This window comes from Cucurbita pepo, chromosome 11 (assembly GCF_057944985.1).
Source record: "Cucurbita pepo subsp. pepo isolate OVF chromosome 11, ASM5794498v1, whole genome shotgun sequence".
Classification (NCBI taxonomy): domain Eukaryota; kingdom Viridiplantae; phylum Streptophyta; class Magnoliopsida; order Cucurbitales; family Cucurbitaceae; genus Cucurbita; species Cucurbita pepo.
The window spans coordinates 16919263-16944053 of NC_141808.1; the positions used below are offsets into that span (position 1 = coordinate 16919263).

Genomic DNA, 24791 nt, shown 5'->3' on the forward strand with positions numbered 1-24791 from the left:
CCAAAATTTATAACATGAAACTTCATTCTTCTTCAACGTGGCATGAATCGAAATACCTTTTGATAATTTCAACCATATTTTATTCACATATTTGAAGCATATTGTATGATTGATGTCTTTTGGTTCATATCAATATATTTTCAAAAAAATCCTTAAACTTTTCAAATAAAAGTTTAAAATTTTGTTAATTCAATAACTATAATCGACCTTTGGTAAAAAAAAAAAAAAAAAAAAAAAAAAAAAAAAAAATATATATATATATATATATATATATATATATATATATAATAAATAAAAATTTAAAATATATATATATATATATATATATATATATATATATATATATATTTATTTATTTTTATATATTTTTTTATATAGCTTTTGGATTTAGAAATTGGAAAAATGATAAATAAAATAAATACTCGACTTCTCAATTAAGCAGATATATTGACCTCGAGTTAACAACGGGTATAAATTTCATAGCGTTGTCAACATCATGGTCATGTTTGTCCAGGGCGTGCTGCCTGTGGTTGCATGTTCATGTCTGACTAAATCCCTTCACTTGCTTTTCATGTCGTGTTACTTTATTATTATATATATTTTTTTGTGTAATGTCATACATGAATTGCCTCCAAATGTACTATCGAGGATCAAGTAGTCAGCAAACCTCACCGAGCAAGAATTATAATCTCTCTTGCCTACAGTTTTTTAACACAATCGATTTTCACAATTCTTTCTACAAATTTGTTTTCAATGATTTTCCTCGCCCACGTTTTATAAACACATTTTCTCTCAAAATGTGACACGAGGCTCGACTTATACGTTTAAATTATCCGCAAAATACGATTTTTACACAATTGACTTATTCGTTGGATTAGAATAAGTGCCGCACAATCGCTATTCCGTTGTAGAAAAAGTGCGATTGTTATACAAAAACACACGTGTTTTATTGAGTATTGAACAATTTTTCATGCAACGTCATAGACTTATTTAATGCATTCAAATTATTTAATATAATTTTAAATAATTAACTAATATTGGGTACAAAATTTAAAATAAACTAACGTGGAGTGTAAATAATATTTGTAAAAGTATATAAATAAAAAAAATTAAATTCTATTATTTTTCTCTCTTAATTTTATTTAAAAAAAAAAAACTTTATTTTTCTCTCTCTAAAACGGTCCTTTTGTCCCTTTCTCTGTGTTCAAAGTTTTAATAAATTCTTTATTGTCAAATATTTATTTCACTCTATTTTTTCCAAACTTTAATTTTTAATTTGCACACAATTAATAATATAAATAATATCGCATATATTTTCTTTATTTATATTATTTAAAAACAAAAACTTCCAATAAATTATAATTTAGAAAAAATTTAAAAATTTAAAAATAAAAACGAAAAATTTAATTGGGGGACATAAACCTACCTACCATTATTTTGCGTGTAATATAACAAAATAAATAATAAAAATAAATAGGGTTGGTTTGGTGGGAAACCCGACCCGAAACGAGGACTTATGGGTACGGGCAGTCGGTCAGGATAAAGCCAAGGTAACTTCCACGTCACTTCCATGTTTTTGTTTTGGCAATTGCATTATGTGAATGAGGAAAAATCCCATGCTTCCGCTCCCACCATATGGGGGTAGGTAGACAATCCTTGACCAATAGAATCAATGGCTCTGACTAGGCTTCCAGTTCTAACCAATGATATCGCTCCACCTGGAAATGAACAGCTCGTGCTTTGCACATGATAGATCACGTGAAATAACAATTCTTTTCCGGGAAAAAACGATAAAATTTTCGACGAATTATTTATTTCCATCCACGAACTCGGCCATCTTTATCGCTGAGTGACCGTATAAATCTTCTACACACTCGTTTTCAAACGAGAAACGAGCTCATCCATTTCGATTTCGTCTTGATTTTGGTTTCTTTGCTGAAATCAAGAGAGAGTTGTAGACGAAACTTAACGGAAGCTATTCGATCATGGCGGAACCTTCAATCACCATGGAGGTCGGAAATGATGGCGTTGCTGTGATCACCATGTCTAATCCTCCTGTAAACGCTCTAGCAAGATCCAGTGAGTCTGAGATTTTATTTATTTATTTATTATTTTTAATCTCTTTCTCTTTGTTAGTTCTTTCTTTTGCGTTTTGTTTGTGTTTATATTTATTTTTTGGATTTTTGTTTCTGGACATGCAGTGTTTCCTGCCTTGAAGTTGAAATTTGATGAGGCGATGAGGAGAAATGATGTGAAGGCTGTCGTTTTGACTGGTAAGAATCAATCTCCAGCTCAATGTTTTGAGCACATGCTGGTTACTTGAGCTGGTTGGAAATTACTTCAAGATTTTTTTTTGTGATTGGTTTTGCTTAGATCAGGTAGTCTCCTCGTGATGCATCCGTACATTATGTTCGAATTATTTAGCGCGAGCTGATGGATTGAATTAACCAAACACCAAACATTAAACTCGCTCGATGTAATTTCAATTAAATCCAATTTTGATTTAGACGGAGTCCGTGCATACACTTTTGACAAAATCCCCAGAACGGCAGGAAAGTAATGAGGAAAAGCGAATTCATTATGAAAATCTGAATTGCATGTTAAGTTGTTCTACGTCAAGTTATTTCGAGTGTGTTTCATTTTGGGTCCTTTCTGTAATCGGGTCTTAGAATAAGCTTAATTTTTAGAACGCAAATGATTATCAAATGGGTTTTTAGTTATTATGTTTTCATATTTCAATTTTCCCCTTATCAAATCAGATATATAAATATATAGCTATGCATAGTTTCCATGGTAACATAAATGATTACTTGTCGCCTATCTTTGTACATCACCAGTTTACTTCTTTGGCTTAATTATAGATAGCACAACACAACTAGCAATCACGTCTTTGGCCCTGCATATTGAGGAATTTTTCCTACATGAACTAGTAACTTATATTCTTGTGTTTAGCATTTCAGGATTTCTGAAATTTGAGTAACATCCTTGTTGTTTTGCTCCTATCTTATTTTGAACGTTTAATTTAATTTACTGAAGGCAAAGGAGGAAAGTTCTCTGGTGGGTTTGACATCAACGTTTTTGAAAAGATTCACAAGACTGGTGCGTTTATATTAACTCAAGTTAGGAATTTAAAGCTGGAGAAGTTTGTTCAAGAATTTAACTTTTCAAATGGTCTTAAATTGCAGGGGACGTGTCCCTCCTGCCTGATGTCTCTGTTGATATTGCAGTCAACACAATGGAAGGTTCTTCTCATGTCATTTTTTAGTGTTATCTCGCTTATTATCTGAAAGATTTTCATTGTTCAATGGAACTTGTTTGTTTATGAAAATGAAACTCCATAATTCAGTGTTGTTTTCCCATAAGTGCAGATGCCAAGAAGCCAATTGTTGCTGCCATCGAAGGACTTGCTTTGGGGGGAGGGTTAGAAATGGCTTTGGTTCGTACTTCATGTTGAGCATCGTCTCATTCCTTTTTTTCCCCCTCATTTTTGGATGCATCACATCATTCATCTTTATACAGGCAAGCCATGCGCGTATTGCTGTTCCTAAAGTTCAACTTGGTTTACCAGAGTTGACTCTTGGAGTAATTCCAGGATTTGGAGGTAAATTTTTATTTTGAACATATTCTTTAGTCTCAACTATGAGGAATGTAGCATTCGATTCCTTTTTTTCCCTCTCTTAAAAACAGTCACTGAGTTTCTGAGTACTGGTTGGTTTATCAGGCACTCAACGACTTCCCAGACTTGTAGGCCTATCAAAAGCTATTGAAATGATGCTGGTATGTTGAACATTCTCTTTTCTACTTTGGTTTTCATGACACAGTATTGGAATCTGTAATGGGTTGGGATAGACTAGGATACTGGATAGTTGCTATTGTTTGTTAGGACTAGCCCTACATAAAAATTCTTAGTAGACATAATTCATTAGATGCCATTTTATCTTAGACGTTAATTTGAAGGAAGTAAATTAGGGTCTTTAAGCCCTCACCCAGCACCTCAATCAACATACGTATCAAAAAAAGTGTTCTTGCCTCTATCATTAGCTCGGGTAGTTGCCGTTTTTGGTGTTTCAGTCACCACATCTAACTTTTCTATAACTGGAGGGAAATAAGAAAATGTTTAATGATATGATTGGTTCCTCAACTATTTTGATGTATCTATTAAAGTAAAGATACCCAAAATTTTTCATTTTTCTATTTGGGAAAATATTCTTGGCCTCTATATTCTTATAAAAATAATTTGGTACCTATACTTTGTTAGGAAGTAGGCTTAAACTTCTCTTCAGATTGATTGTTACAGCATAGTGTGTGATTACTCTCTCTCTCTCTCTCTCTCTCTCTCTCTCTCTCTCTTTTTGCATTTTACGCAGTTATCTAAAACTATCACATCCGAAGAAGGAAAGAAGCTAGGTCTTATAGATGATGTTGTCAGTCCAAATGAGTTGATGAAAGTAGCTAGAAAGTGGGCTTTAGATATTGCTGATAGACGCAAACCATGGATCCGTACTCTTCATAGGACAGACAAAATTGGGTCCCTGGCTGAAGCTCGTGTGGCACTAAAATCTGCTAGAGAGCTGGCAAAAAAGATTGCACCAAACACACCACAGCACCTTGCGTGCATTGATGTTATTGAAGAGGGAATAATTCATGGAGGATATAGTGGAGTTCTAAAGGTACCTTTGTATTAGATTCTGCATACGTTGTCTTAAGGTGTATTTTCCTGTGTGCCAGGATCAACTTGGTTTCGTTGCACCAATTTTGATTTTTTGGTGGTGGTGTTGTTTTTTGTTTTAATTTTATTTTTGCTGAAATATCTGGCTTGTTACTCGGTGCTGGCAAGGTTACTAACTTAACAATGATTGTGGCAGGAGGAAAAAGTATTCAAGGAACTTGTAGCAACGGACACTGCCAAAGGTCTCGTTCATGTCTTTTTTTCCCAGCGCTTAATATCAAAGGTACATTATTGATGCAAGAAACTAAGACCCTCTATCTCCTTACGCAACCAAAAAAAGGAATCCACTATTTCTTTCCCATGATGTGTTCCAATATGGCATGTCTTTCTTCAATTTTATTTATGGTTTCCAGAAGAATCAGTACCTAACTTTGTTTAACTGATACTGTGCCTCTGAACTTCTCAGGTACCAAATGTTACTGACCGTGGGCTTAAACCAAGACAAGTGAAGAAAGTTGCTGTTATCGGGGGTGGTTTAATGGGTTCCGGGATAGCAACAGCTCTTATTTTAAGCAACATCCATGTTGTTCTTAAGGAAATCAATGCTGAATATCTTCAAAAGGGAATAAAAAATATTGAAGGTAGGATTTTTCATTAAACTAGTATTATTTCAGCCTTAAGATTTTGTTTGTCATCTTTTGGGGTAACTAGCACCATTGCACATTTGTTTCGTTTTTGTGGAAGATACTATCTCTGGAGTACTTCCCCGTTTAATTGTTATAGTCCAATTTTCTAAATGTTTGCCAGGTCATAACAGAAGTTTGAGTTGAATTAGGTCCAACATCTGTCTAGGATGCTATACCCCAGTCAATTAGTCAATCTTGTTAATGCTATCGATTATCTACTGTGAATTAGTTGGAAGATGAACATTAAGATGTATTGAGTTTCTGCACTGTATCAATTCATGTTAATCAAAACTGTAAAATGCATGTTTGCCAATCATTATGTAATGTTTTAGGGATTTTGAACATAGTAATGTTATTTTCTGATTTGAAATTATTATATATAACAACAACGAAGACAACAATCATAGTACACTTGGTCTTGAGTGTCTTTTGAACTATGAATTTGGCTTCCGCTTCAGTGACCAAACTTTTCAAAGAAATTCCTTTGATTTTAACTTTTCAAGCTAGGGATACTTTTCTGAAGGACTATATATATGTATGCATGGATGTAATATATTTGTGGCTTGTAATCGTTAGCAGAAGATCCATTTCTTGACAGTCTGATGCTAGCCAGTAGGAAAGTTCCTTACAAAAGGAGTGTGCTAATTGACAGTTATAGATTACGGAACTAAGATTTTTGGATATGAATGCCTTAGAAATTCAAACAAGATTGGGATTGAGGTTTCACAATGTACATCTTGTAAGCTGATGACGATTTTACTTCAATCTTGAAAACGAAAATTGTAATGTATTTTAACTGTTTTCATTTTTATTTTATATTTCAATAGAAGCATTATTATTGGGCATCATTGAACGTTATTGTCCTTGGAATTATATCTGTTAATTATTTGACAGCAAATCTTCGAGGCTTAGTAGTGAAAGGCAAGCTGGCAGAAGATAAGGCAGATAAAGCCTTTCGGATTCTTAAAGGTTCATTGGATTATTCAGACTTCAAAGATGTGGATATGGTGATTGAGGTGAATTCTTAATTTTGTTTCTATTTTCTATTTTCAACAGCAATGTTTCCTAAATTACAATGACATTGGTTTGGTTGTGGTGACATCAGATTACTATTATTTATGACAATCTTTCTGGCTTCAATATTCATATATATTCTTTTTAATTTTAATGTTGTACTGACGGCAAGGACATATTCTCATTTTTGCAGGCGGTTGTTGAGAATGTTCCCCTTAAACAAAAGATATTTAGTGAAATTGAGGAAGTGTGCCCTCCTCACTGTATATTGGCATCCAATACCTCAACTATCGACCTCAATCTAATTGGAGAAAAAACCAGATCCTCAGATCGAATAATTGGAGCGCATTTTTTCAGGTCATATTCCAATTTTGTTTTTGTTTTTTATTTTTATTTTTTATGTTTGTTTGTTTGTTTGTTTGTTTTTTCTTTAAAATTCAAGTTTACCGTTCCTTCCTGTCAATCCCTGTGCAAATCCAAGCCAACCAGCATTGAATCTCAAGGAACATTTTGAATCTCTTAAGTTCCATCAACCAGTGTGTGAGGAACGTTGTTTTCCATTTTTTGCTCAGAAAAAAAAAAAAGAAAAAGAAAGTTATGTGGACTGTAGAGTGAACTTCTCCTTTTTCCCTTTTCTGATTTGTAGTTTGCAGGAGTCAAAATTATTAATGTTCTAGTCTAATAATTCAAAGGATATAGCAGTTTCTTTCATGCACAAATAACCGGAAGTAGTAAGCATCATCCAGGATCAGGTTAAACATATGAACTGGAATCCAATGTTTACTGTGAAGTTCTCTTTGGTACTCAATCTACATGGGCATCTAATATTTATTTTCTTGTATTATATTGAGCTTATGGTGGAACGTGTATTGTGATTGTCTTTTATAATTTCATCTGTTCATAGAATTATTGCGAGTGTATAATAGATGTTGAGATGCGCGTCATATTTTCAAAGGATAAGCATGATAATATTTTGAGTAACATTGGATGGATCTTAACTGCCTCAATGAAGGCCTTACTTGACCTCAAAGAGTTATCTTTTTTCTTATGTGTACCTATTAGGATTCCCAAGCCATGAGGTTACATGATGTTTTTATTTTCATTTTCGTAATATGCAGTCTCTTTTATATAATTTCTTTCACCCAATCCAATTACTAATTATTAGCAACTTTTGTTCACACCTTTCTACTATGGACAGCCCTGCTCACATTATGCCTCTCCTCGAAATTGTACGGACAGAAAAGACTTCCCCACAAGTGATTCTTGATCTTATGAATGTTGGAAAAATCATAAAGAAGGTTCCTGTTGTTGTGGGCAACCGCACTGGATTTGCAGTGAACCGCGCATTTTTCCCATATGCTCAGGCTGCACATTTTCTGATTAGTTTAGGTGTCGACCCGTTCAGAATTGACCGGGTGATCACCAAATTTGGTCTTCCCTTGGGCCCTTTGCAGTAAGTCAATACCTCAGTACTAGCATCTTTTCTCTTGTTATCTTTGTTATAAACAATGTTGCTTGCCCATCTTTATATGAGAATTATTATTTATTTTCTATATTTGACCTCATGGCATACAAGATACTAGTCTCTTTCTTATTTCTTGAATCGTATCTTCATTTCACATTCAATTTTCTCCCTGGCCAGCACTGTTCAATGGTGGTTTTCTTTACCTCTCTCTCAAGATAATACAATTTTGATAGATATTTAGAAGGAATAGGTTGGGGTCAGTTCAATGCTTCATATGTATGTCAAAAATTATTCACTAAGTTACCCATATATATATATATATATATATATATATATATATATATATATATTTTTTTTTTTTTTTTATAAAATCACAAAACCAGAATTAAGGCAGTCAGTGATGTACATATTTTATATACAACTATGCATGAGTAATGTAAGACTTGCTTAATCTCAAATCCTCTATCTGCACCATCTTAATTGCTTCTTATGCATACAGGCTTCAGGATTTAAGCGGATATGGAGTGGCAACTGCAGTATGGAAAGAATTTTCAGCCGCATTTGCGGGTCGAGTTTTCTTCTCACCTTTGATTGACCTGATGAGGAAAAATGGACGCGACGGTACTGAAATTCTTGAGAATATCACCTTATTTTTGTGTGCATATTTCTCTAAAATGAATTCATGTTCAGAAATGTGAACTGCATATGCATTTTTATCGTGCAGGTAAAAACAATGGTCGGGGTTACTATATTTATGAGAAAGGAAGCAAACCAAAGCCTGATCCTTCAATTTTACCAATTGTGGAGGAGTCTAGGCGCATTACCAACATTATGCCGAGTGGAAAGGTACTTAAAAATGTGCAAGCAGACGCCATTTATATAAACGTGAACGCACAATCTGCATAAAATGACCACTATCTTCTAGTTGCTGTATTAAATCTTCTTGTTTGCTTCCGGCAGCCTATACCCGTTTCTGATCAGCAAATTTTGGAAATGGTACTCTTTCCTGTGGTCAATGAGGGATGTCGAGTGGTAGAAGAAGGAATCGTCGTTAGGCCGTCCGACCTTGATGTTGCGACTGTTCTTGGAATGAGCTTTCCTTCCTACCGGTATTAAAACTTCACTTGTTATCCTCTTTAGATTACTATAATCTGAGAATCTACTGGGTTGCCATTTTCATTTCTCTTGAAGAAAACAAAGTCCATATACACATTAAAAATTACCCAGAATAGAAGATTGCGAGATTAATAAAAGAGAAACATCGACTTTTTTAATACGAAGATTTGAACCTTTTTTAATACGAAGCCTTTGACCTTAGATGCTTTAATTATGCATATATTGGTGAGTGATTATGCTCATGGTTATTGGCTCCCTATCTTTTGCAGCGGTGGTCTCCTGTTTTGGGCGGATTTGGTGGGTCCTAAACATGTATATGCAAGTCTCAAGAAATGGTCAGAACAATATGGCGATTTCTTCAAGCCCTCTAAGTATCTAGAAGAAAGAGCAGCCAAAGGCATACCTTTGGTAAGATCTCTATTTTCTTCTCTCTTATTCACATTATTCTGTATGAATGCCATCTCTCTCTCTCTCTCTCTCTCTCTCTCTCTCTCTCTCTCTCTCTCTCCCTCCCCTCCATGAATGGGCACATGACATTTTGGTCATTTACTTGCAGAGCGAAGCCGTTTCAGAAAATGCAGCGTCGAGATCCCGACTCTGAGCAAATAAGCTTCTTTTACCCTATCGTCCTGCAATAGCTTCCCTTTCGTAGACCTTGAAATCGCTCAAATGCAAAAGCAACAAGAAATGGTTTGCTTGTATTTTTATGAGTTCTTTTTCTTCTTTTTCTTGTTCTTTTTTTGGTAGGTATTTTAGTTCAATAATGTGCGTGTGGGGATTTCGAAATGTACTCTTGGATTAAGTATGGTCCTTTGAACTTTGGAAGAGCATTTAAATTTTGTATGTTGTTTAATAATTACTGGATAACAGATAATTATTTAATATTGGAGTAGATTAAAATTATTTTTAATTGTTGAAGACTATGTTATAATATTAAAATTTATTAAAATTTAAAGTTTTAGAGATTATATCGATAATATGTATGTTTACTTATGAACTCGATCCCTGCAAAGTTTTAAGGGAGAATCACTACTCTGATCCTTGTAAAAATAAATGTTTTATGAAGATGAGAAATAAAATAGATGGCGGAGATGGGGACAGAAGAGGCTTTTCCGTTCTCATTACAATAACACAATATAACAATAATAAAAAATATTCTACGTGTATACATTCAATATCTTTTTTTTAACCAAATAAAAAATGATTTTATTTAATAATATTTTAAAAAAGGGTATGCTACATCATTTGGTAATTCCAGCTTTTAAAGGATTAATTTTAAAGTTATTTAGTACCTAATTTCTAAAGTTAATGACCAATAAATAAACAAAAAATAATTTTTGCTAAAAAAGAATAGCAAAGCAAAAAGAATAAGATTCATCGCAACTTTGCTGTCAAGTCGTTATCTATTGTAATTAATCAATTTATATAAAATATCCTTCCAAAACAATGAAGCAAGTAATTCCAAATTCAAATGATAAAATAATAATAATAATAATAATAATAATAAAATAAGCTCATCAAAACTTTTTAAAAAATTACGATATTAAACATAAAATCTAAAGCCACGTAAATAATAAGTCAATTAATTTTTAATTCTTTTATTTTTTATTTTTTCATTAAATGGGAGGAGAACAAACAAAACCTTCTACTACACATTTTAAAGCCTTGAAGGGAAAGCCCGAAAGTGAAAGCCCAAAGAGGACAATATCTGCTAGCGGTGGATCTAGGGCGTTACAAATAGTATCAAACCCAGACACTGGACGATATGCCAGCCTTCTCACTGTTCCCCGAATGGGGTAGACACGAGGCAGTGTGCCAGTAAGGACGCTGAACCTCAAAGGGGGGGTGGATTTGGGGGCGGTCCCACATCGATTGGAGGAAGGAAAAAGTGTCAGTGAAGACGCTGGGCCCTGAAGGGGGGTGGATTGTGATGTCCCACCTTGATTGGGGAGGAGAACAGGTGGATTTGGGGGCGGTCCCACATCGATTGGAGGAAGAAAAAAGTGTAAGTGAAGACGCTGGGCCCTAAAGGGGGGTGGATTGTGATGTCCCACCTTGGTTGGGGAGGAGAACAAACCACCATTTATAAGGGTGTGGAAACCTTCCCCTAGCAGACACGTTTTAAAGCCTTGAGAGGAAGTCCGAAAGGGAAAGCCCAAAGAGGACAATATCTGCTAGCAGTAGATGTTGGCGTTAGAGTATTAAACACTAATCGACAAAAACTTCAAAATTTAGGGACTTGCTTGTAATTTAAAGAAATTTTTACCAAGATCTTGTCGTTGTCAAGTAAGAAAAATCAAAACCCTAAAGGAAGCTAGGCAACAGATATTAGCTTATAGCTAGAATTGACCCAATAAGAAATAAGGCATGCAAGAATTTCCATGTAGAAATATGAAAAGAACCCCTTACCTTTCACCTCTCCCAAAAAAAGGAGGAAAAATAACTACAATTACAAAGCTAAGATGGGAAAGAACTCAATTCATATCTAAATGACAATATGAGCAACATGAGGCTTTGCATTTCACAGCATTATATGACCAAGAATGGAACTTTAAACATCAAAATTTAACTTACATCAACAGTGCAGAAATCCGTGGAACGGTTTCGTCTAAATATATAGCTCCAACTCTGTAGGGTCAGCACAGTGTGGACAACCCGGAATGAGGGTCGGACCAGTTAATATCACATCGATGAATAATATAAGGCTACATTTTTTCTTTATGAACACTTCGGTCAGTCTTTGGTTTGATGTTTACCAGTTTCAAGACAGAGGCAAAACTTTCTGTCGCTGGTCGTTACTAAGGGTCATGACTGCTGTAGTTACCGTCTGCGACGTCTTCACCGACGGTGGAATCGAAGATTTTGTAACTTTATTGTTGAGTTGACCAGTATTACTCTGAGTTTCAGTTCTAGAATTTGTCGCGCCGTTGTTAAATTGTTGTTCTTGATTACCTACTTCGCTTCTGGCTAAAGATGAACATTGTGTCTCTGTAATGCACAAGGAAACAGCACCACCATCAGTTTTGTGGAACAGAGAAGAAAAAACACAAGGAAATATTTGCATTCTGTAATACAATGAAATGCACAACTGATATTTATGGAGCTACTAATATATCTATCACAAAGCATGCAATCAAAATGGCAGGTTCAACCTTCAAAACACCCCGGATTACTCGAAAGACCTATACGATAAAGAGTAATTCATATACTTGGAAGTAAATGCATTATGGAGCCCATAGGCAATTACCTTTTATTTCTCCCAAAGTGATGAGTCTATTAAGACAATCCCTAAGCTTTGTAAGGACGATCCTCTCCTGCTCCGCATAGACCTCTGACGTGTCTCGTCCGTGAGGCAGCTGTGAAGACGTGCTGCAGCCAGGACCCATTAATCTATTGGGGGAAGCAGTAGCCATTAGCATTGTATCTTGCTCATCGCACATCAAAGCTAACGTTCCAGGAGACATGGGCGCGCCCTTTGGCACATCTCCACCATCTGAATTGGAATCGTCGGGGGTTGTTTTATCAGTCTGGTTCGCACTTGAACGATCATCGGCTGCAGCTTTCTCATCAGATGCATCTTTTTTCTGCAACCTATCTTGAGTGGATGATGCAGCAGAAGTTTCTGTCTGGGCATCAGATTGCTTTTCTGTGGCATTTGTTTGGTCTGGATAGTGAAAAAGAGGACGTTTTCAAAAGGTCCATTTTACAACTTTTGCTCAACTTCTTAGAAGACCGAACCAAAGTACTAGGAATTGAGTAAAAAAAAAAACAAAAAAAAATAGAGGTAGAGAGGAGTGAGAGGATAAAACCATAATAATACCTTGATATGTCTTGGCAGCTTCACTCGACAGCACAACCAAAACCGAGCAAAGATCCTTCAAATCTTGTGATTGAATGATGTCTGCCATTAAAGACCTTCAACAATTACACGGATATTAGTCCTAAGTCCAAGAATACGGCCAACAACATTATCTTGAATCGAAGAGATTATACCTATATGTAAACTTTGAAGGACCCAACAATGATGGGGTTCCAACGCCAGCAATGGGGAAGGACGGTAGCGGAGGAGCAGCGACTCTGATATGATTTGCCTGCTAAGTACCGTCAACACCAGGATGATCAGTACAAGAGCAGTCCTATTAACACAGCTTCTTGTGAAAAGCAATATAAAGTTATGTTTCTTTTGAATTAGTTTCTACCAAATTTCTACATAAAATGAGTGGGTTCACCTGTTGAAATGGCACTGGCCTATGAGCGGGTAGTTCCTTGGCTGTCAGTCCAAAGTAGAGTTCTTGGCCTTTTCTTTTCTTGGATACAGGAGGTGAAGCATAGCCAGAGGAGCCAATAGCTCCAGTTATGGCAGCATTGGCTGCTTGTTGAATGAATGCTATGTTGTTACCATGATCTCCATGGAAAAGAGCTTGTCTCTCTTCACTTCCCTCAAAATTCTTGCAGTCCATACATTTACAATTTTCGGAGCAGAGAATGTTCGCCTGGAAACACTCGCAATATTTCTTTAGACAACCCGACTTCTTGCAGTGGCATCCCTTATTGTGCTTACCCAACATCAGCAACTCCCCCGCCTCCTCCTGCATGATTTCAAAACAGTCCATTGTGCACATCATCAACAAGTTCCACAGATTATATGTATGCATATTTGATGTCATGCCACTCATTTATACCATGCTTGAATACTCATTGCAATACCACTGCATCTAATCTACGTATAAAACAAGAGGCACCGAAGATTTTAAATGGAAAAAAACGGGAGGGAGTGTGCAAGCAAATGATATTCCGGCCTTTCACCCTTTTTTTGGTTTAGTTGAAACCCCAAGGGATTGCACAAAAAATTTCAGAAAATTAATAATAAACTGCAAAATCTGCAACTTGTAATACAAGCTATGATACAAACAAAAGGCAGAGCTATGACACAAGCTATGATATGTATAAAAGGTAGAACAATTGTTATTCAAACGACTTTCATACCCTGTTGTCCCGCATCCCATGAGGGCTGCTTGCAATTTTTGGTCGAAACGCATTTGGGTTACGCTCTAATGTAGCTTCAACTGCTTCTCTTCTAGCAGTATCATTTTCAACATTGTTATAACAATTTATGCAGTTGCAACCATCACAGTATATTCCAGAAGCAAAGCATTCACAGTACCTGCTCAAATTGGTGAGCAAATTACTCTTTGCTAATAAATAAAGATATTTGACAGCAATAACTTCCAAATGATTTATAAACACAATCATTTTATAATTCATTCCAGTCATAAATTCGGACGTTGAGGAATTGATAAAACAAGGAGATAAGAAGCTGCAAAAGATAAATCATAAATCACAATATCTGCAATGGCCTTCACCAAAAGCCATAGTTTGCCTCTAAACCTCCAAAAGTTGCATATATGAAACATATAAGCAAACAATGAAATAGATAATACAGCGGAACGAACTTCAAAACGCCAATTTTTTGTTCTTTTTTGGAAAAATATCTAAATGAGGAAACTGTTTGCAAGCACCAAAAATCTTTTGTTTCCATCCACAAGCATCTACTATATCAGTATCATCATAGAAATTACTGAATAGAGAAAGAAAAATGTAAAAAAGTGTTTGTCAGAAGCTCAAAGAATGATGAACTTACAATTTTAGACACCGCGAATGTTTACAGTTACACTGTTTTTGCTTCTTAGGAGTACTGTCTTTAGCTTCAATGGCAGGTCTTGCTCTTGACATTGGTGATTCTGGTTTCCTATTTAAGAAAAAAGTACCATCCCTTAATATTAACTGAGTAATTTCTAATAACGTGCGCGAAAATTTAAGACTATGAACAGCAACATAAAGAGCCACAAATCTCTATGCATCTTAAAGTGAATTTCAAATTTCAAATCGGAATCATAAAACTGTACATCTCAAAGTGAATCCGCAAGCTAAAGCATCGAGTAGAAATGAGTCGAATTAAGCGATATCTCGTCATGCTAAAAAGATTCAAGGCGTTTGGATGAGTTTTCTTCAGACCAAAATTGGATTGTTAACAGCTCCGATTGCGTATGGATTCTTATTCTATTGTAAGATTGAACACTAAATTCAGCAAACGAGATTGCAGAGACTTACACAGCTCTTACTGACGAATGAGGCGCCAAAGATGCGATCGACGCCGCCACCATCTGCGGCGGTGGCTTTGGCGGAGCTTGCGGAAGATTTTGAGCTACTAATGGAGCCTGTGGCTGTGAATGCGGGTCTGAATGAGATTGAGGATGCGAGGCGCCTCCATAGCCGGTGAAATCGAGCTGCCTAGCGAGCTTCTTAGATGGAATATCCGATGACGAAGAATTACTCAACGCAGCACCCTCCGATTGAGCCTTCTTCTGAGGTGCACCTACGGAATCTTCTTCCCCCATCAAATTTAAATCCTAAATTTCAATAATCTCGCCACTATTCCAGATTATCCGCAAGAAAGGAAAATCAAACTCGAACAATCAATCAACTCTTCAATTCAAAAATGGAATTCCCCAAGCCAACTTCAAATCGTCCAACTTTCAGATCCAAATATCAATCAAAACACCACCAGAAAAAATTCCAACACCAGATAAAATTATGCTTTTGAAGCTCAAATATTACGCCGAAACTCAGCAACAAAAAACCAAAATTAGAAGGACCGTCACCCTCGCGTACAGCAACCACAGAGAAAGCAAAAACCAGAGCAGATGAATCAAATTATTTAGGGTTTTTTGAACTGTGAATTGAAGAGAGCTCCGAAGGAAAGAGGAAGGATAGGAGCAAAAAAGGCCTTTTGTTCTTCTTCTTTCCTCCCTCTCTCTTCCGAGATTTTGAAATTTCAATTTTGTAAATATTGGACGGTGCGATTAAGGCCAATGGTCAAATCTAACGGTGAAAACAATTCGATATAATCCAACGGTAAAAATTCATAGAAGCGAGCCTTGCGTAGATTTTGGACCGTCAGATTCTGAGGGCTGTAGATTTTCGACAAAATTGTCGAGGGCAAGGATCCAGTATTTTTCACATGGAAATCAAACAGCCATTAACATTCCGCCACGTAAAATATCCCCACAAGATATTATCTAATGGACACGTGGGCGTGACTGATTGGCTGAATAAAGTGGAAAAGTGTGAGGACAAAAGGAGGGAATTAGTCCAAGATTCCATTCAATAAAGAAAGGAAATAAAACAAATTTGGCGCTAAATAGACTGTCACAAGTAGTTGGACAGCCTAATAATTTTATTAATTCATTCCTTCAAAATTGAAACCTTTTCCTCATTAGAATTCAAGGGACATATATATAACTTGTTGATGCACAATTTTGTTTTCAAGAACCTGGCCGAGCTCGAGTTGAGCTGTAGAGGTAGGATTCTGTGTTTCGAGTACGTGGTTGAGTCAGAGTTGTAAATACAGGGTTTTGTTTCAAGAACGTGGCTGAGTCGAATTGTAGGGGCAGGATTCTGTTTTCGAGTACGTGACCGAATTGAGTTGTAAATGCAGAATTTTGGTTATTGAGTTCGTGGTTAGGTAGAGTTGTAGATGACGTGGCTGAGTGGAATTGTAGAGGCAGGATTCTGTTTTCGAGTACGTGGTCGGGTCGAGTTGAAGATGATAACTATCCATTTTCAAGAAAGAGCATTAAACACAAAGCAAGACAAGGAACCACAGTCATGGCCAGTTTGGGACACACAAAAACAAGGCTTGATGTCCTTGAAATGAAAGGAAGGGGAGGTAAACTCACATCTTTGGTTGTGCAATTATACATAAATTACATTAACAGATCCGACATTCTTCAAGAATGACGTCGGAATGACGATTCCGACCTCTGAACTCTCCAACACAACATTCCTCGAGAAGGGTATCGGAACGATCGTCCCGACATTATCCAAATTCTCCATGCTTTTGGGGAGCTTCAGGATGTACCAAGGAAGTCTTTCCTTACAAGTAATAACTGAAACAAAGTATAGTTTCAAGAATTTAGGAACACCTGAATCCCATTGTTCAATCAAATTGTATCGAGTAACCAGTGGCACTGGTGGTAACATTCACGGGGCCGAGTTCATCCATATCGGAATCGGACTCATCGTAATCGTACCATCCAGCAGGAGAATCCTCATCCTGTCCACTTCTGGTCAAAGGAACACGAAGCTCAGCCAACGGAACTGGGAATGGATCCTCAGTGAAATACTTATCTTGGAGCAATTCCATGGCAGTCGCTCGGTTAGCCGGGTCGTAACAAAGCAGTCTTTTAACGATAGAAATTTCATCAGGAGAGCAGTTGGGAAGACATGCTTCTAAACCGATTGGCTTTTCTATTGTGTTGAATGATATAATATGGAAATCAGGAAGTTCAGAACAACCTGGCCATGAATCTTCAGTCAAGTTGCCAAGAGTAGTGAAAATTTTGCTCATTTGATCAATGTCAGCAGTTCCTGGAAAAAGAGGTTCCAATGTAAAAAGTTCAGCAAAAATGCAGCCCAACGACCATAAGTCGATCTCCAAACCGTAGCTCGTTGAGCCATAGAGTAATTCGGGAGCCCTGAACCAGCGAGTACCGACGCATGAAGTGAGCGAACCTTGACCATCATCTGCCGGAACTCCTCCTTCAATTTCATAAGAATATGATGAACCTTTAAATGGATCATCTTCAAGGTCACTCGTGGTACATGTTGCTAAGCAAGATGTATCTCCATCATAAGTATATGTTTCCTTGTCAAATTCATTTGCTGAATTTCTTGCTTTCAGCTCGCCTAAATCGCTAAAATATTCCTCTTTGCCGATCGGTTCTTGCTCTTCAATTCTGTTACCTTCTCGAACCGAGCTTTCCGTTCCAGGAAAAATTGCAGAGGGCTGAGAAGCAGGTACTTGATCTGAAGAGTTCATCTCACATGGTTGAGAGATCCCATTTGGTTCAACATATTCAGGCGCCATGAGTATTCTTGCCTGAAAACCAACATCAAACTCATTCTTTTATGAACAAGAAATCAATATCATACTCTTCCTCCTTCAGATTCAAAACATTGATAACCATTTAGTTTTTGAAATTATTTACAATGATCTTCATTTTGATAACCATTTGGTTTTTTGTGCTTGAAATTCGAAACATAGAAAGTAGATAACAAAACAAAAACAAAAACAAAGAATTCCTACAGGTAAGAACAGAAGCATCAATGTCCAGAAATCACACCTACAGCATATCAAGTACAAGTTCAGCTTCATGGATCTTCTGCTAGAACTTGGTACAAAAAAGAATCAAAAACCTTCGATATGAACAGATGAACACAACATTTAATCAAAATTTCAGGTTATTTCTCTCAAAATTCTGCGGGGATCAATCTACAAGCAATAAGTTAGAAACGTCCAACCTGCAACTAATGAGTTGAATGGATCTTTCACAGTGGTTCCTCACAAAAACGAGCTAAATTTGAGGAACAGAGTGTGTAAAGAATCTCCACATTCGACTGTAATTATATTCGGTAAGCTCTTTCCTTGCGGATCTTATACTAAAAAGAAGATTGAAAGAGAATAACCTGTCCAAAATCGGCAAGCTTGAGCACGCCATCATCGGATATCAACAAGTTGCTAGGTTTCAAATCCCTATGCACGATCATATTCCTATGACAAGCATCAAGGCCACTCAAAATCTGGATCATCCACCGTTTCACCTCCCCGACCGCTAGTCCACGCCCGGATTCTACCCCGTCCGATCCTCGCTTCTTCGCCTCCGCTATAACGGTGGCCAAATCCGTTCTCATAAACTCGAGAACAAGCACGGCATCTTCATCTTCGCGCCAAAAGTACTCGTGCAGAACGACGATATTAGGCGAACCTTGAAGGATTTGGAGCGCCTCGATTTCGCGGAACGCCGATTGATAATCGTGGATCTCCTTCAAAGCGACGATGACGCCGTCGGAGAGCCGTCGCGCACGGTGAACATCGGAATAAGCACCGGATCCGACTCGCTCGAGGATCTGGTACTTCTGGATGATATCCGGCCGAGTGTGGATGCTCCAGCTCTTGGCCGGTGGAGATTCCATTTGCGAACGATTTTGGAGTGTGCGTTCTAGGGTTTTTGAATATAGGGGTTATGGAAAATCCTTACAGTTACAGTTAATTTTCGCCGGAAGGTGAAAAGGAACAAGTCGCCGGACGGTGAACAACCGAAGGCAAAATGCCGCCGTCATTAATTTATTATATAAACATAACCAAATTATTATACAAATTGGATAGATTTTAATATAATCAATATCAAAATATATATTTAAATTGAGAGGTAACTTTTATTAAAAACAAATTTGAATCAACTATCCACCAATTTTCTGTTTGAGTTGAATAATTGGGTTCGGTCTCTGTTTAGGTTGAATAATTAGGTTCAGTCTAAAAAAATATCCTAACCCAATCTAACTCATTCCACGAGTATCTATGGAAAGTACATAAAACTAAAGCTGGACAACTTAAAGGTATGAGATAAAACCTAAGTCTAAGAATCGAAATATTATTTTAACTAATTAATTATAAAAAAATACTCGTGAACAACCTAATCTATTTAAAAAATACTCATATTTTTTTAAAAAATTATCATATTACTCTTAAATCATTTAAACTTTCAAAATTTTGCATTGCATTCAAATCAGTTGGAACCATAACAGCAAGAAGGCTACAATATATACCATAAGTTCTTGAGAGAATGAACAATTCCCTCCAATTTTCAAGTTAACAAATACATAGAGAGGTGTGATCAGCTGTTGGGGTGAGCTAGACCTGTATCGAACCGAACCGCGCGACGTGTTCTAGGCAGCACAGCCTCCACAAATGATGCTCCTGCTATGGTTTCGTATGTACCAAGAACAAGTTTACTTAATTTTGTAACAGTGAGTATGAAAGAGATGGGGAGGGGGGTTGGGGGTCGGGGTCGGGCTACTTACGTGAACGAGCAGCCTGATCCTCGGCGCGTTTTCTTCTTTGGGAGTTCCCTTCTCCTTGGAGGTTGCAGAACAACTTTAATGGCTGTATCAAATACAGCTTTGACATTCTAAAGAATCAATCACAAAGCTCCAGTTAGATATATTGTTCATTAAAGGGCATGGTCCCTTTCACGTCGGTTGAAAAGGAGAACGATGCATTCCTCATAAGGGTGTGGAAACCTCTTCCTAGTAGACACGTATTAAAACTCTAAGAGGAAGCTCAGAAGAGAGCTAAAAAAGGACAATATTTGCTAGCAGCAGGCTTGGACGGTTACAAATGGTATCAGAGCTAGACACTGAACGGTGTGCCAGGAAGGACGCCGGCCCTCAAGAAGGGGCAGGGGGGGATTGTTAGATCAAACATTGGTTTGAGAGGGACACGTAACATTTCTTATAAAGATGTGGAAACCTCTTCCTAGTAGACACGTTTTAAACTCTGAGAGGAAGCTTAGAAGGGAAAGCTAAAAAAGAACAATGGACTATTACAAATGATATCAGAGCTAGACACTGGACGGTGTGCCAAGAAGGACGCTGGCCCTCAAGAGGGGGAGGGGAGGGGGGGAGGGGGGGATTGTTAGATCAAACATAGGTTGGAGAGGGGCATGTAACATTCCTTATAAGGGTATGGAAAGCTCTCCCTAACATACGTGTTTTAAAACCTCGAGGGGAAGCCCAGAAGTGAGGATGCTGGTCCCACGGAGGGGTAGATTGTGAGATTCCACATCAACTGGAAAGAGGAATGAAACCTTGAGGGAAAGCCCTAGTCCCGTAGGGATGGATTGTGAGATCTCACATTAGTTGGAAAGAGAAATGAAACCTCAAGGAAAAGTCCAGAAGCGAGGATGCTGGTCCTACAGGGGGTGGATTATGCGGTTGGAAAGAGAAATGAAACCTCATGGGGAAGCCCAAAAGCGAGGACACTAGTCTTGTAGGGGGTGGATTGTGAGATCCCACATCGATTAGAAAGAGGAATGAAACCTTTAGGGGAAGCCCAAAAGTAAGGACGATGGTCCTGCAGGGGATGGATGGTGAGATGCCACATCGATTGGAAAGAGAAATAAAGCGTTCCTTATAAGGGTGCAGTGAGATAAGCACTAAAGTCTCGACAAAAATTGGAACATCTTTCTATGTGGTCTACCTGTTGTGTCTTAGAACTGCATTCAATGTAAGCTGAAGCACCAATTTGTTTTCTCAGCTCCTCACCCTGCATCATGATGTTAAGTTCACAGAAGTTGAGCTTCACTTTCTACAAACATTACATTTCACATTGGAAAACAAAAAAAGAACCAAGAATTGAGGAACCCAACCTGAGAAGATGTAATGATATCATACCCCGTTTGTTCGTTAGCATATCGTCGGTCCTCACGGAGATCTAAACAAAATGGACATTAATAAAACGACACGTATCATCAAAATGATCGATGAACGACTTTCGTCTGCCTACCGAGCTTTGTTCCAACTAGAATGATCGGGATGTTCGGTGCAAATCTTCGCAGTTCAGGCATCCACTGTGAAATCAAAATAAAGCAATATAGTTAAAAACTACGGTAGAATCAAACAAACCAATAAAGTACTTTGTTTCTCAAGTAACGCTAAGATATTATCCTTTTTGGGTTTTCCCTCAAGGTTTTAAAATGCGTCTACTATGGAAAGGGTCTAGCCTTATTCCGATCAGTGTTTCGCACCTTCCGGTGACTGACTTTGATACCATTTGTAACAGCCCAAAGAGAACAATATCTGCTAGCGGTGAACTTGGGCTGTTAAATGGTATTAGAGCTAGTCACCGAACGGTGCGAGACACTAATCAGAGTAGGACTACACTTCTTGTCATCCTGAAGAATACATTGGTTGATGGACCCACCATCACTAATAGCGTAATTATCTTCATAGCTTGATGAAAGTTTGGGTTTACCCTTCCGACCTTCTCATCAAGGTTTTAGAACGCGTCTACTATGGAGAGGGTCTAACCCTACTCCAATCCGTGCCTCTCACAGTTCGGTGACTGGCTCTGATACCATTTGTAACAGCCCAAAGAAATACATTATCTGCTAACAGTGGACTTGGGCTGTTACAAATGGTATTAGAGTCAGTCACCGGACGGTGCAAGACACTAGTCGAAGTAGGGCTACGCTTAGTGTCACATCCTGAAGAACAGATTGGTTGATGGACCCACCATCACTAAAAACATAATTATCTTCATAGCTCGATGAAAGTTTGGGTTTTCTCTCTCAGGCTTCCCCTCAAGGTTTTAAAACGCGTCTACTATGGGGAGGGTCTAGTCCTACTCCAACCAGTGACTCGCACCATCTGGTGACTAGCTCTGATACCATTTGTAACCTCCCAAAGAAGACAATATCCGCTAGCGGTAGGCTTGGGCCGTTACAAATAGTATTAGAGCCAGTCACCAGACCGTGCGAGGCACTAATCGGAGTAGGACTATGCTTCTTGTGATCTAGAAGAACAGATTGGCTTCCTATATGAAATGAGTACCTTCTTGAGGATATTTTCATAGCTGGCTCTACTAATTAATGAGAAAGCTAGGACAAACACATCTGCACCTCTGTAACTCAAAGGCCTTAGCCTGCTATAATCTTCCTGACCTACAAAACAAAGAACAAACAGTAAAGATAATCACTGAATGAGAAAGAAAGGCCTTCTTCTTGTTATTCAAGGAGACCATATTGTACCTGCGGTGTCCCATAACCCCAAATTCACAATGTTCCCATCCACAGACACATTGGCACTGAAATTGTCAAACACTGTGGGAATGTAATCCTGCCAAATATAAAACAAAACCACCAATGTTGAGAGACAAAGCTCCAGTTTCAACTGCTCAAACTTAATATTATGTACTTGCAGCTTATATTTGCTTATAGTTACAAGGAAGGTTTAGTTCCCACCCTAATTGACGTGAGATCTCACGAGCCATCCCATTGGGACCCAACGTCCTCGCCGACACACTGCTTAGTGTCTGGCTCTGATACCATTTGTGACAGTCTAAGGCTACCGCTAGTAGATAGCGTCCGTTTTGGCCCGTTACGTATCGCTATCAGCCTCACGGTTTTAAAACGCATTTGTTAGGGAGAGGTTTCCACACCCTTATAGGGAATGTTTCGTTCTCCCCTCCTGCTGATGTGGGATCTCATAATCCACCCCCTTGTGGGCCAACGTCCTCGTTGACACACCGCTCAGTGTCTGGCCCTGATACCATTTATAACAATCTCAGACCACCGCTAGTAGATATTGTCTGTTTTGGCCCGTTACGTATCACCCTTAGCCTCACGGTTTCAAAATGCGCCTATTAAGGAGAGGTTTCCACACCCATATGAGGAAAGTTTCGTTCTCCTCTCCAACTGATGTGGGATCTCACAATCTACCCCTTTGGGGTCCAGCGTCCTCACTGATAAATCGCTCTGTGTCTGGATCTGATACTATTTGTAACATTCTAAGGCCACTTCTAGTAGATATTGTCCACTTTAACTAGTTACGTATCGTCGTCAGCCTCACAGTTTTAAAACTCGTCTATTAGGGAGAGGTTTCCACATCCATATAAGGAATGTTTCATTCTCCTCTCCAACCCATATGGAATCTCACAATCCACCACTCTTGGAGGCCCAACATCCTCCCTAACACCCTGCTTGATGTCTAGCTCTAATACTATTTGTAACAATCTAAAGCCACCACTAGTAGATATTTTCCACTTTGCCTCGGTATGTATCGTCATCTGCCTCACAGTTTTTAAGTGCATCTGTTTGAGAGAGGTTTCCACATCCTTATAAGAAATGCTTCATTCTCCCCTCCAACCGTCTCCGACCGTCCTATGGTCTCGTGTTTATGTACTTGCAGCTCATATTTAAGAAGAGTACTAGAAAAAATCATCAATGGAGAAAGAGAACTCCATTATGAAGTACCCAAATTTAGACTTGCAGCAGAAGTTCAAACAAATGAAATGAAGAGAAAATGGGTAAAAAACTTAGAGTCTATGAACTGGCAGCTCATATTCAGCTACTCAAGCTTAGTGTTACGCACTAACATTCTTGCAGATCACGTTTGAACACAAAATGACAGAAAATAAACTCATAATCCGACAGATTAAGCACTCAATGATCGGCCTCAAACTAATGGAGTGAGTATTCCTTGATTATAAACCTATAATCATTCCCTACCTAATTAGCCAAGGTGGGACTTTCATCCAACATAGCACGCATTAACATTCACATTCTTGCCGCTCAAATTTGAACACAAAGTGAGAGAAAATAAACTCATAATTGGACAGATTAAGCACTAAATGATCGGCCTCAAACCAACGGAGAGAGTATTCCTTGATTATAAACCTATAAACATTTCTTAAATTAGTCGACGTGGGACTTTCATCTAACATAGAACGCACTAACATTCTTGCGGCTCAAATTTGAACACAAAATGAGAGAAAATAAACACATAATCCAACAGATTAAGCATTAAATGATCTGAAAAAGAAGGCTCAAGAAGGCTCACAGTGGGGAACTTATTGCTGGTGTAACAAATAAGCATACAGGTCTTCCCAACAGCTCCATCTCCAACAGTGACGCATTTAATGAACTTGGAAGCGCTCATCATCCAAAATAAGACCTCAAAATCCTCCAAAGAAGAACAGATTGGGGAAAGTAAAGAGAATCGGAATGGAAGTGTAAGAATGGCGGAAATGGTTAAAAGAGGGTTTTAATCGTAACATTCAAATCTCAGAGGCAAAGGTTTTGAAATGCGCGAAACGCGAAACGAGACTGTTTCTCTCTCTGGAATGGTACCTGAAATGGCTGAGATGGGACCCTCTGCTTGTTGTCACTGCGGCCATTAATGGCCTCCAACCACACAATTCCACCTCTTCAATGCCCATGTT

At 37.9% G+C, this 24791-nt stretch overlaps 4 protein-coding genes across 6 annotated transcripts; 1 reads left to right on the forward strand and 3 right to left on the reverse strand.

Moving 5' to 3' along the window:
- The first annotated feature begins 1827 nt into the window (after window positions 1-1827).
- Window positions 1828-9860, forward strand: LOC111805343 (peroxisomal fatty acid beta-oxidation multifunctional protein AIM1). The gene is made up of 18 exons (XM_023690377.2): window positions 1828-2079; window positions 2202-2273; window positions 3037-3099; window positions 3186-3242; window positions 3369-3436; window positions 3520-3601; window positions 3722-3777; window positions 4368-4670; window positions 4866-4952; window positions 5136-5310; window positions 6250-6371; window positions 6563-6726; window positions 7568-7822; window positions 8334-8455; window positions 8559-8680; window positions 8795-8943; window positions 9220-9358; window positions 9507-9860. The coding sequence occupies exons 1-18, from the start codon at window positions 1986-1988 to the stop codon at window positions 9549-9551; spliced, it is 2175 nt and encodes a 724-aa protein (XP_023546145.1). The 5' UTR covers window positions 1828-1985; the 3' UTR covers window positions 9552-9860.
- A 1588-nt stretch (window positions 9861-11448) lies between these two features.
- On the reverse strand, window positions 11449-15765 carry LOC111804701 (Tesmin/TSO1-like CXC domain-containing protein). Of its 2 annotated transcripts, none has more exons than XM_023689457.2 (8): window positions 15062-15765; window positions 14592-14699; window positions 13937-14114; window positions 13180-13539; window positions 12944-13041; window positions 12771-12865; window positions 12198-12614; window positions 11449-11938 (listed from the first exon to the last, which is right to left on the reverse strand). In XM_023689457.2, exons 1-8 carry the CDS (start codon window positions 15346-15348, stop codon window positions 11712-11714), a joined length of 1770 nt encoding a protein of 589 aa, XP_023545225.2. In that variant the 5' UTR covers window positions 15349-15765; the 3' UTR covers window positions 11449-11711. The 2 variants fall into 2 exon arrangements, with proteins under 2 accessions (XP_023545225.2, XP_023545224.2); XM_023689456.2 differs by having other exon boundaries at window positions 12944-13044.
- A 780-nt stretch (window positions 15766-16545) lies between these two features.
- On the reverse strand, window positions 16546-19119 carry LOC111805804 (cyclin-dependent kinase F-1). The gene is made up of 2 exons (XM_023691036.2): window positions 18479-19119; window positions 16546-17891 (listed from the first exon to the last, which is right to left on the reverse strand). The coding sequence occupies exons 1-2, from the start codon at window positions 18983-18985 to the stop codon at window positions 16950-16952; spliced, it is 1449 nt and encodes a 482-aa protein (XP_023546804.2). The 5' UTR covers window positions 18986-19119; the 3' UTR covers window positions 16546-16949.
- A 433-nt stretch (window positions 19120-19552) lies between these two features.
- Window positions 19553-24779, reverse strand: LOC111805085 (rac-like GTP-binding protein ARAC7). 2 transcript variants are annotated; one of them, XM_023689968.2, is made up of 8 exons: window positions 24410-24779; window positions 22600-22687; window positions 22403-22512; window positions 21357-21420; window positions 21220-21284; window positions 21051-21116; window positions 19874-19980; window positions 19553-19769 (listed from the first exon to the last, which is right to left on the reverse strand). In XM_023689968.2, the coding sequence occupies exons 1-8, from the start codon at window positions 24509-24511 to the stop codon at window positions 19739-19741; spliced, it is 633 nt and encodes a 210-aa protein (XP_023545736.2). In that variant the 5' UTR covers window positions 24512-24779; the 3' UTR covers window positions 19553-19738. The 2 variants fall into 2 exon arrangements, with proteins under 2 accessions (XP_023545736.2, XP_023545734.2); XM_023689966.2 differs by having other exon boundaries at window positions 19553-19772; window positions 24410-24778.
- Window positions 24780-24791: the final 12 nt, after the last annotated feature.

Coding starts and splice junctions, on each gene's coding strand:
- LOC111805343 (XM_023690377.2), top strand. CDS start 1,986: ATGGCGGAACCTTCAATCACCATGGAGGTCGGAAATGATGGCGTTGCT. Junction 4,953..5,135: donor CCCAGCGCTTAATATCAAAG/GTACATTATTGA, acceptor TGAACTTCTCAG/GTACCAAATGTTACTGACCG. Junction 9,359..9,506: donor CAGCCAAAGGCATACCTTTG/GTAAGATCTCTA, acceptor ATTTACTTGCAG/AGCGAAGCCGTTTCAGAAAA.
- LOC111805804 (XM_023691036.2), bottom strand. CDS start 18,985: ATGGAATCTCCACCGGCCAAGAGCTGGAGCATCCACACTCGGCCGGAT. Junction 17,892..18,478: donor AGCTTGCCGATTTTGGACAG/GTTATTCTCTTT, acceptor GTTGGTTTTCAG/GCAAGAATACTCATGGCGCC.
- LOC111805085 (XM_023689966.2), bottom strand. CDS start 24,511: ATGATGAGCGCTTCCAAGTTCATTAAATGCGTCACTGTTGGAGATGGA. Junction 22,513..22,599: donor GGGGTTATGGGACACCGCAG/GTACAATATGGT, acceptor TTTGTTTTGTAG/GTCAGGAAGATTATAGCAGG. Junction 21,117..21,219: donor ATATCATTACATCTTCTCAG/GTTGGGTTCCTC, acceptor ATCATGATGCAG/GGTGAGGAGCTGAGAAAACA.
- LOC111804701 (XM_023689456.2), bottom strand. CDS start 15,348: ATGGGGGAAGAAGATTCCGTAGGTGCACCTCAGAAGAAGGCTCAATCG. Junction 14,700..15,061: donor CATTCGTCAGTAAGAGCTGT/GTAAGTCTCTGC, acceptor TTTCTTAAATAG/GAAACCAGAATCACCAATGT. Junction 13,540..13,936: donor ATGGGATGCGGGACAACAGG/GTATGAAAGTCG, acceptor GAAATCATGCAG/GAGGAGGCGGGGGAGTTGCT.